An 11,105-nucleotide genomic window follows, 5' to 3' on the forward strand; every position below is an offset into this window, starting at 1 on the left:
AGACATCATTGACTTTGATTTTCAGCCTAAACTGAAACTTCAAATCAAAAATCAAAAGAAAAAACGTCTTCTTATATCCCCCAATAACACTCCAGGGTTGAAATTTTAAATTTCCAAGTATTTCAACGAGTGCCCTATAAAGGGTTAACAACAATTTTGTGAATATCCAATGAAATGTGTACTTGAACTTCTTGGGATATACTTCATCTTCAGTGGGGACCTCATGCTGCATAAGTGAGAGTAACACAAAAGCCTAACCTTAAATAATAATAAAATAATACAAAATTTAAAATTCTACGTTAATAATAAGTTTATGTCCATAACTGACAGCTGGTTGGTTTAAATGTATAACTGATTCCTCGCTGTCTTATGTCCCGCCAAAACAGCCTGTTTAAACAAGAAATACATCACATTAAAGAAGAAATCACTGCATTTAATAGGACCTTCTTGTTTGTTTGTTCAATTTGACAAGTGAGAGGCTCACCTATGAGAAGTACTGTTCCAACTGCTAACCCACCACCTGTTTGTGAAGACAAAAAACAAAAAATATGATCAGATTTTGAATAATTTCAGTCACATATTAGACACTGTCTTACTCTGAACCTCTCGGAACTAGCCTAGACATAGCTTGGCCAACCTTCCTTCACTCTCCCTTCCAGTCTGCACAGTTGTGTTTTCATCTTTATCAGAAAATACAGCTTTTTAACAGCAGGTATTTTGACTTGTCATAGTAGAAAAAGTACTAATAACAGTAATAATTGCTCTGTTCTATTCAAGTGTCCTAGTAAGTCCCATGACAGTGTGACAACAAGCAAAATACTGCTAACATATCATTTATACACAAAAACCTGCACCAGAAGACAGTAGTGGCCCTTAACAGACACAGGGACACACCTCATTTCAAACATGTCCAACATATTCTCTCCTTAAGAACATTAATTTCTGTACATCATAATGGTTTAGGAACAAACAGAAAGTAATGTCCCTCATAAAATCTACAGACACACTGCTGCATTTACACAGACTCATCATAATCAGGCTTAAGTTTAGCCCAGTTATATCTCTTGTTTTCCCTGGTGTTAATGACATAACAAATGTGTCAGTTGTGATACACAACTCAAATTGTATGTTATGAATCATGTTTCAACTTGAAGAGATACCTGATATCAGCAAGGTGGAGTTTGGCTGCCTTGATATTGAAACATGACATGCCAATTGTATTAAGACATTGGTTTTTTGAGATGACAGTTGTTGCATTAAAATTAATTGAGATTAAACAGGTGTATCAATGTTTTTGGACTATTTTGGTCCTTGGTGGCTACAATTAGTTCAGAATGCTACATTTCTGACATCTGCTTAAGGAGGAACATCTCTATAGACACAACTGCAAAATGTATCTCTGTGGGCCACGGACAACTCAATATAAAACTGTAATATGAGAATAGATTATTGTGTATTGTACCAATAATGCTAACGCCTAACTTTCCTACTTTAACTACAGTTTGTCCTGTCCTAACAGCGACAAAGCTTCATATTCCGTGTTAACTCATACATTTCCCCTTTGAGAAATGAATAACACTAACATTTACAACCAGCTTCGGAGTGTCTACTGACGATACATTGAGAACCACGGTTAGCTTGTGTAGCCAGTGTTAGCGTTACCGAGCAGATAGTCGAGAGACGTGACACCGGTGGAAACTAAGAGTTGTCCGTTTTGAACCGACGGTCTGGTACCAGGTATGGAGATTAACCTGCTCCTGGTTTTCTTCTGAAAACTGGTAGTATTGAACGGTGAGCGCTCAGCGGAGGGTTTCCCCACACTGCTAGTGGGAGCTGCCATGCTGGTTCTAACGTGCTGACGCCTGTGGATGTTTTGGAGCGTGTTGTCCAATCAGAGAAGACTTTGCTGGTGCTCGACCAATCGGAGCGGCGATTGTAACGGAGCGCTTGGACGCTGTGAAAAGGAAGTGGAGTTTGTTTTGAACTGCATGTTCGGAGGAGCACTGAATCAGCCAGTAGGTGAGTACACCTCTGTTCATGAGGTCACTTTATTTATCTTTATTCTGTTTACGACAACGTGAGTGTATATGGACTTGGCAATGATCCACAGTTATTCCATACATTAAACAGTCACCTAACGCATGGCTCTGACTCTGACCTTGTTGGTTCATTGTACAGGACACACGTACAGAGCCAGAATATTGTTGTGTTGTATCGTTTGCAACCACAGACCATCTGTTGGTTAGCAACCAGGCAAGAATGAACTACAAAACTGTAAAAGTATTATATTCTAGGTGCGAGAATATATGATATATCACACGATGGCCACTTTATATAGCCTAGTAAGTAAATGAAAGAGAACATAGCCTACGTATATGAATGGGGAAATGATGTTCAGTGAGCAGGAATCAGTCGTACACTTAATTACTTCAATGCATTATTGATTACTTTGAGTGCCACTATGTTTATCACAGACACAGCAACCTGTAAATGAGTGATATTACTCACAACTGTATGTAAAGCAGCCTTAACTGCCAGAGTTTGCTTTTTATGATTCACAGTGTGTGCAAATATTTTAAAATTTAACACACAAAGTAGCAAATTACTAAAATGTTTAAATAGAAAAGAAATGCTTGTTGCTGGCAAATGCCAAATGCCAAAAATAGTATCTTATGATGTTGGTCACAGTGTATCACTATATAAAGTACTGTGCTGCAGGAGAGTATATGACTTTATCCTATTATATTAACTATTATATTATATTATATTAGATTAGATTGGCCTTTGTAGCAACCGAATTAATGAATCTGTTGATCTACTAACTTACATGCTTAGGTCATAGTAGGTCTTATGTAACGTTATATAATAAGTCATCAATTGCAGTTGTACAAATGCATCAGAGCAGCTTTATGTGCCTGTGCATGTGGTAGCACCAAACACAGTTTATTTGTGGGTATATACGCACTGTGGATCCTTGTGCGTCACTTCCCCAATCACATTCAGTTTGGAGGGCTCAGGAGGTGTAAAGGTGAGGGAAGCAATGCTCGGAGCACTGCATGCATACAGTAGGAAGCCACTGCAGCTTAAGGATAGCTGTGGATGGACGTGGTGAGCTCCAGCAAAACCTTAACAGTTTTGAAGTTGAAAAAGTTGATAATGCCAACACAGAACAGCTTACAACAATTCAGCTGAGTGTAACCTGATGATGAACTGCTGGTATTCTCATTTTTAAACTGGAACATTAGAATCAGTTTAGATCCAACTAGTCTTCTTGAAAAGGTATGTGGAAAATATACATTAGATATTTGGGCCTCACAATTAATTGAAATATTATCGACAAGAAATATGGCCAAGTGCAATATCCACATCGCAGAGGCTGCAATTTTTTGATAAAGGTAAAATGTATGACAAAACAGTATTATAATGAAGTACTGTAGTGCTGCAGAGAGCCCTGGTCTATTAATCGTTTGAGAATGGGTACAATAAAATTGTAGATTTTACCATTGTTAAAAACATTTTATTTAAGTGCAGTAATTACATTTTATATAATCATTGATCTAATTTTGTCTTGGAGTGGTCCAGAATACTCTCTTAATATGTTCAAATATGAGCCTATTGTGCACAAATCAAGTATTGGAACATTAGAATTTTTGTAAAGGTCCAGTGTGGAACTTTTAGGAAGATTTATTGACATAAATGAAATATGACATTCATAAGTATGTTTTTATGAATGTATAATCACCAGAAAATAATAACTGTTGTGTATGGTTACGTTAGAATAAGCCATTTTTATCTTTAGGGTTATGGGGTCTGACTGTATCTGGTTTTACTGTATCCAGAAGTGGCTCTAGAAAAGGCCTTTGACATTTTTTTTGTGCAAGTTTTGAGGCCACTCTACTTAGCTACATGCTTGGAACGGGAGGGTGAGGTGAAAAGCTTCAGCAACTACACTGGTAGAGGGGGCGGCTGTGGCTCCGGAGGTAGAGTGGGTCGTCCACTAATCAGAAGGTTCAATCCCCAGCTCCTCCTGCTGCATGTCGACGTTTCCTTGAGCAAGAAACTGAACCCCAAATTGCTCCAGATACTGTAAATGTATGTGTGTGAATTCCCTTAGTGTCCGTTTCTGATGAGCAGTTGGCACCTTGTGTGGCAGCTGCTGCCATTATGTGAATGTGTGCAGATGAGGTGAAAGTGATGTAGTGTAAATCGCTTTGAGTAGACAGAAGACTAGAAAGGCGCTATGTAAGTACAGTCCATTTACCATTTAGATGCCACTAAATCTTGCACAGTGCTTGAGTACATTTTGACTGCCCCTCTGTGTGCTGAAGTCTCCAACATTAAAACTGATTACTCTCATGATAAGTAAAATACTTTGTATTCATGCATGAGTTTGTAAGGGAGGTTCAGCACTGAAATGTGGAATGCAGTGCAGCATTTTGTTCAGCAGCTAATTGATCTGTTTCATGGGAGACTTTTTTTCAGACGATTATACACTAATGAAAACATACTAATGCCTATTATATTCCATTTCTGCCAACAGATCCTACTAATTGTTCCACACTAGAACTTTAAGCAAATGCTGGGAGAAAGGCAAGTTTCTTTTGTACTGTATAATGTCCACTATTAATACTGGCTGACTGATGAGAGGTCGGTCTAATCCTTAAGACAGCTGTAAAAAAGCTTTGTGTGGCGGAGAAAGGCCAGAGGCAGCACAAGATCACAGGATACTGTAAGGCTCCAGAGGAAGTAATAGCCCAACTGCTCACTTTACAAATGCTCTCAGCAGAGGCAGTCCTGCTGTTTTGACAGCACTGTTGAGATTTATATGTGCTGACAGGAGACCAAGGGAATATATCATGACTGACAACACTGGGCATTGTGGAAAGCCTATATGAGACGCATAAGATGCGCTGACTGAACTGCATCTCAGAAGGAGGAGAGCCTGCTTCAGCAGTGCAACGTGCAGGATGTAGGAGTACACTGCTGTGGAAATTTCCGCACATCCTCTGCACAGTGCCAGTCACCTCATTTCCAATTCTCTTAAATCCCAATTTAACCCACACTGTAGTACAATTCAGTTTGTGGTAGTGTAAACACAGTAGGCTAACTGTACAAAAAGAATACCCCCCCCCCCTTTCATTGCGTCAGTGTCATCTGTGCATGTGTGTGTTTTTCTGCAGTTTTATCACTCTCTGTATCTGATTGAGCTATATAATGGCAGTAGTCATAACATGTCAGACCTTTCCTGGTCAGGGTGTTTTGGTTTCTTCAGTATAATTGTGCCATCAGTGTGGAACTGCGAGAAGCAGGAGACTTCTTGTGTCCGGGGGATGCAAGATTATCATCAGCATGCACCATATTTGTTTTGTTAGCGTTGAAAGTAAAGTAATATTCTAAGGCCACAAGTGCAATAAGCGATGGGTTTTGTACACAGCTAATTTTGTCTAAGGATTGGACTTTTTTCCATTTATTCCACATCTTCCACATCATATCTTTATTTTGATTTCCTGCTGTTTGTTTTTTTGCAGACATGCGAGACATATTTAGCTTGACCTACAGGACAGAGAAAAATAAAATAATACATAAAACATGCTCATTCAGAATGAAAGGAAATCACATTCTTAAAAATCATAGGTTTGCTTTTGGGTTGAGGTGTCTGTCATTAGCTAGTGTTAAAATATATCAGGCTTTGTCATGAGCTGGTGAGTGCAAAACACAAACTCCTTTGTCAATCTGATACAACATCAGATAAGATCTCTCAATTCTCTCAGCACCAGGCCAGCACCACGCGTTTGCTTGTGGTCAATACAATAAGGCTTAGTGGCTGATTTTTCCATTCTGTATAATTGGCTGGGGACTCTGTCAACCCACACTTCCTTTCAATTCATAGCAGTTGTATTCATATCACTTGGCTATTATTTGCTCTGGCTGACCCATTGATTGTAGGTTTAAACCCTCAGCTCCTCAAATAGTAACCTCGCTCAGCTGTTTCACGGCTGTGTTGCCGTTAGCAACAATGAAAAGAGCAATATGGAGATCAGTTGCTTCAATTAAGCCTCTGATAAAAGGCAGACGTAGAAAAGATGTGGGCTAGACATAGTACTCTGTGACTGGGACTTCTACATCTGTCACCCTCCATCCAGCCAGGTGCCTGTGTCTAAATCAGCAGGATTATCTCTGATTGGACTGATAGTTGAAACAGACCCCCCTGGTTGCCTAACCTCCTCCTTTTTATAGTTCACATTAAGATCAAATCAAGCTCAGCGCAACAGGACTAATGCCCCACCCTCCTCTGCCTTCTGCTGCCCAGAGGAGAACATCAGAGGTGGGATTCGTCCCCTCTCCGGTGCTGCCTGCTCCTCCAGACTCCCTTCCATCTGGGATCCTCAGGGAGAAGAAGAATATCTGACAAGGGGCTTGTAAGCCTCTTAGCCCCCCTGTTGCCCAGCTCTCTCTCAGCCCATGTTTTCCTAATTTAGTTGTGTAAGGAGTCCACTGCAAGGGCCTTACGCACTGTTTGGATTGAGATTCTCTTTGTGGTTCTAATAGACTGGCCATGTATATCAATTAACACTACTCAGCCAATGGCAGGTTCAGATCTCTTGAGACCAGTAGCGGTAATTCCTTTTGGAATATTTCCTTATGGCTTCAATAATGTGTGTTTGTTTAGGTGTCAATTTTGATATGTTCTTATTGACTTTGTTTTGAACTTTTTTGTTTTTTTGCTTGCTGCTCCTACATACTGTTATCCCTTTACATAGTTTCCAGTGAAGTATTCCAATGATAATTGGCAAAGGTCGGTGGAACTGGCTGTGTAACTTCATCAAATTATCTTTATTTTTTTATTATTTATTTATTTTTTTTATTTGAAGCAGAACATTTTATCTGCATATAAATCATGGTGGATTTTTTTTTATAGAAATAGTAATGACATTGGCAGTAGTTATCTGTAAATCACAACCTTTAAGAAATGTCATATGTGTTGATGGACTGGCTACCAGCCATAAATGACAATTTCCTTAAAGATTAAAATATTGCCAAGGTCAGTTCATTGTTTTCATCCTGGAAGCATCACATTTGATGTTGTGAAAGAATAATAACAACTTGCCCAATGCTTATCAGTTTTCTGAGAGACTCTTTGCATTTTCCTGTGGATGTGTCTGTCATAGTGACATTCAGGAAACCTCTTTATTTGTGTCAATGCAGATGAAAAACACCTTGTTCACATTTTATTTTTGCAGTGTTTCAAATTGTACACTTAAAATGCTTTTGACAGCTGGGTGGACACAGTGATATGCATCCCCACCACTGCTGCTCTGCTCATGGATGAGATTTAAAAATAAATAAATTCATTCATCTACTTTAGATTGCTCTGCCCAGAGTGAAACGGGGCTCCCCCTGTAAGAGGATCACAGAGTTAAACACACAATGGTGTGTTTCCATCGGTAGCTATTCATTTGGGATCCCCCCTCTTTTCCCCACTGTAGCGCTGTGCTGTGACCACAGGAGGCCGGTGGCCACAGATGGTTCTGCAGAGAGGGCCTGCACTGACTTTCTTTGTTTTCCCATGAACATGTTTGGCGTGTAATCCTGGATTAACAGAGATACTTTGTGTTAATTTACAGCTGTAATACAGCATTCAATTAATGTTGGTAGTCCCCAACACACACACATGGGCTGGGTATTAGGGGCGAGAGATAGTGTGGGTTGCCTGACTCTATGCTCTGGGGAATTAGAGGTAATAAAGATCCAATCAGAGGTCTCTGTGGATGTCCACCTCATTCTGACTCCCAAAGGAGTAACTGCAGCTCATATATACACTTTGTATGAAACACATAGGTAATGCTATTGTCTGTGCACATTCACACCACATGCACACACACATAGACACACAATATCAATGACAGAGGGTGCCTCAGAAAACCAGGCGGCTGCATATGGACTCTCTTGATATCAGTCACTGGCTGTGTGATCTTGTTATGCAAAGTCCCTTAATCCCTACCTATGATGAATGCACACTGGAATGGAGGGGGGGAGCTGAAACAGAGATATGAGGGCAGCTGTAAGGGAGACTGTCCACTGTGCTTTGCGAATGAGTGCTAGCAAAAAGATTCCTGATCCCCAGCCTAGCAGAAGGGAGAGCACATGTGAGATCATGTCTGCAAGTGCATTACAGTATCGCAATGACAGAGATGCTGGTGGAGGAAGCTGAGAGCAAGACAAATAGATCTGAACATGACGCCTTAGTGTAGACCCGAGATTCACATTAACCTTTAGACCACTTGCTTCCCAACAGAGGAATTATAGGGCCAGAGGTGTTATTGTACCAGCTGTGGCAGGACTGAGTTTATAGTTCCTGTGGAACATAACAAGAGACCAGAGCAGGCTGTGGCTGGAAAGGGGCACCTCATTTGAGTGTATATGAGTCCCCCTTCACCTTCTCAAGCACTGTCATTCACAGTGGCGGTAAAACAAAAAGCAGAGGGTTGCCAGGGGTGATCAGGGAACAGAGGGAAGAGCGGAGAAGCAGCACACGAGGAGGTAAAAGGATAGAGTTGGTCTTTTTTGGATCAGAGACGATGGCGAATGGGCCAAAGAGACAAACCACGCTAGCGATGAAAGAATAGATAGAGGGTTTAATAGGTGGAATATAGTTGGCATGAATGAGAGAGCATTGTGTGTGTGTTTGTGTGTGTGAGAAGAGCACAGGGGGGTAATGGGATTAGGGGTAACACCTTTGGCAGGGCTGGGAGAGCCACCTGACACCCGGTCTGTTGGGGACCTGGGGAGAAAGGGGGGTGGAGGTGGTGGGGCAAGGGAGAAATTGGGGGTCTAATCCATGTCCATCTTTGGGAAGTCATTCCCAGAGCTCTGAGGATTTGGGGCTTTGGTTTCCGCTCTGCTTGGTTTGGTTAATAATACCCTGGGAGGGAGAGAAGACATGGAGAGAGAAAGAGAGAAAGAGACAGAAGGAATAGGGGAGACGGAGAAAACGATTTCTTTACCCTGTGGTGGACTGGCAGGACAGCGGCATGAGCTAAAAATGTTTGAAGTGCAGACTAACCTCCAAGCCAAGCTGTATCTATTCTTTTCTAAACATACAGTTTCAGTCTGTTTGTGTATACGTGTGTGTGTGTGTGCAGGTGTGCCTGCGTACACACACTGCACGACGGTGTGTAAAGATTTACTTACTTTCTTCTGTCCATCCAACAGGTTGCAGCTCGAGTAAATGTCAATAACCTGAGTGTGGCTGGGATGTTTGCTCAGAAGACACGCTTAGTCCTTGTGTGTGTTTGTGTGACCGAGAGTGTTTGCCGGGGCGGGTGGGTGGACGGGTGCTGGGGGTGTCTCTGTGTTTCTATGGTACTGACAGAAGTTGATAACCGCTCTAATGATTGAGGTGGTAGCGGAGGCAGCACAGTGTCAGGGACTAGCTGCAGACAGTGCAGAGCTGCTCGGCTGGACGTGTCACAGCTTCTGTGTTTGTCCATCACCTGAGCGCAAGGTGTTGATTGGTCCATCCTACACAGGATCAAAGTTCAGGGCAGTTTTTTGCTGTGAACTGGCCGCTCAGCCTGTGAGAATGAAACACCAGGGAATGTGCCATCTTAGCAGTAGGCCAACTGTGACAACCTTGTCCACACCTTTAAAAATGAAACCCCAAACAGCTTTTGTTTTCAAAAACCCTGTGAAGTGGCATAAGCCTACCATAAATGGATCAAAGCAGTGAATCATTTACTCACCGCTGTATGTATAGAGCATGTCAAAGCTATGTACACTGACATTGTGCCATAATGTATGGTTGTGTTTTGTGCTGTAGGTGGAGATGTTCCGCAATGTGCTGCTGAAGACCTTGGGGTTTGTGGGCTACACGGTCCAGTATGGCTGCATTGCACATTGTGCCTTCGAATACATTGGAGAAGTTGTGGTGGTTAGTATCATTACAATTACAGAATGAATTACTTTTTCTTTTCAAATTATATGAATTCATCTATGCACAAGAAATAATTGCTTTTTTTGTTGTTGTTTGGTGTGGGTAGTGTTCTGGTCCATCCATGGAGCCCACCATTGTCAACCATGATATTGTCTTCTCTGAACGGATGAGTCGTCATCTTTGCAAAATACAAAAGTGGGTTCCAGTCAGTGGATTCATGTGCAGTAGGCAAAAAGAGGACACAGTAATCATTTTGAAATATATATAAACAGTTTACACAATTTAACACAATTTAAATTTTTTAGGCCATTTAAGGATTAAAGGACAGAATGGCAGCATTTAACTACAAATATATACCATAGATAATATGAGACATTTATAATTTTCTGTGAATGAATGCACTCTGCGTTGTTACAAATGAACTGATTGGGATTATGTTTTCTTTTCAGGGGTGATATAGTAATTGCAAAGAGTCCATTTGACCCGAATATGAACATTTGTAAAAGGGTAATTGGATTGGAGGGTGACAAGATCTGCACAAGTGGCCCATCTGATCTGTTCAAAACCCACCAATATGTGAGTATGTTTACATCCTGATGTCGAGCTTTTCAGCTGCTCTTCTTATACATCCTGTGATTACCTGCTTTACCAAGTAAGGTTCCTGGTGGCAGTTTTACTGTTACGAATCAGACAAGCACAACTGTGACTCTTTTTGGAAGGGAAAAAAAGGTTAAAAAGATACAGTAAAATAGAGAATGAATGAAGAATGTGTTCACAACAAAACACTTGATAGTTTGACAGAATCTCTATGCATAATGCAAAACGATCTCTCAGTTTTTGGATTTCTTTGTCTATATCCTATCATAGTTGTTTACATTTTAGACCGCACACATCCATTTTGTGTCATTGGTCAAAATATCAGCTTTTGACAACACCTATATTTCCTCAGAACAGTGATAAAACCAGAGAGTGAGCAGGGGTTCTGCTGCTGAAACCACTGTCATTGCTTTTCTATTACTACTCTCCCCAACGCCCACAGCTCAGGCCTGCAATCTCTCTGAAGCCTGTTAGAGTTAGTGCCAGCCGAATGGACAGACTGATGGGTGGGCGGAGGTGTGTGTGTGTGTGTGTGTGTGTGTGTGTGTGTGAGTGAGGGAGAGAGAGAGAGAGA

The 11,105-nt window shown here is 41.1% G+C and overlaps 2 protein-coding genes across 5 annotated transcripts in view; one reads left to right on the top strand and one right to left on the bottom strand.

Moving 5' to 3' along the window:
- The window catches only part of elp4 (elongator acetyltransferase complex subunit 4), a 52,273-nt gene extending 50,404 nt beyond the window's left edge, over nucleotides 1–1,869 (bottom strand). The window contains exons 1-2 of one of the 3 annotated variants that reach the window (XM_035651928.1): nucleotides 1,735–1,869; nucleotides 485–520 (exon numbers count right to left, since the gene is read on the bottom strand). In XM_035651928.1, coding sequence (XP_035507821.1) covers nucleotides 485–520; nucleotides 1,735–1,840 — 142 coding nt within the window. In that variant the 5' untranslated portion in view covers nucleotides 1,841–1,869. Of the gene's footprint in view, nucleotides 1–484; nucleotides 521–1,160; nucleotides 1,274–1,662 lie in introns of those variants that run through there. The other 2 variants (XM_035651927.1, XM_035651929.1) reach the window with 2 other exon arrangements.
- Nucleotides 1–11,105, top strand: part of immp1l (inner mitochondrial membrane peptidase subunit 1) — a 19,189-nt gene that overhangs the window by 2,987 nt on the left and 5,097 nt on the right. Inside the window, exons 1-4 of one of the 2 annotated variants that reach the window (XM_035651931.1) lie at nucleotides 1,923–2,019; nucleotides 9,821–9,931; nucleotides 10,041–10,129; nucleotides 10,384–10,510. In XM_035651931.1, coding sequence (XP_035507824.1) covers nucleotides 9,827–9,931; nucleotides 10,041–10,129; nucleotides 10,384–10,510 — 321 coding nt within the window. In that variant the 5' untranslated portion in view covers nucleotides 1,923–2,019; nucleotides 9,821–9,826. Of the gene's footprint in view, nucleotides 1–1,922; nucleotides 2,020–9,820; nucleotides 9,932–10,040; nucleotides 10,130–10,383; nucleotides 10,511–11,105 lie in introns of those variants that run through there. The other variant, XM_035651932.1, reaches the window with a different exon arrangement.

This window comes from Morone saxatilis, unplaced genomic scaffold (genome assembly GCF_004916995.1).
Source record: "Morone saxatilis isolate NCDOM2014 unplaced genomic scaffold, NCSU_SB_2.0 Contig11, whole genome shotgun sequence".
NCBI classification, from domain to species: Eukaryota; Metazoa; Chordata; class Actinopteri; family Moronidae; genus Morone; species Morone saxatilis.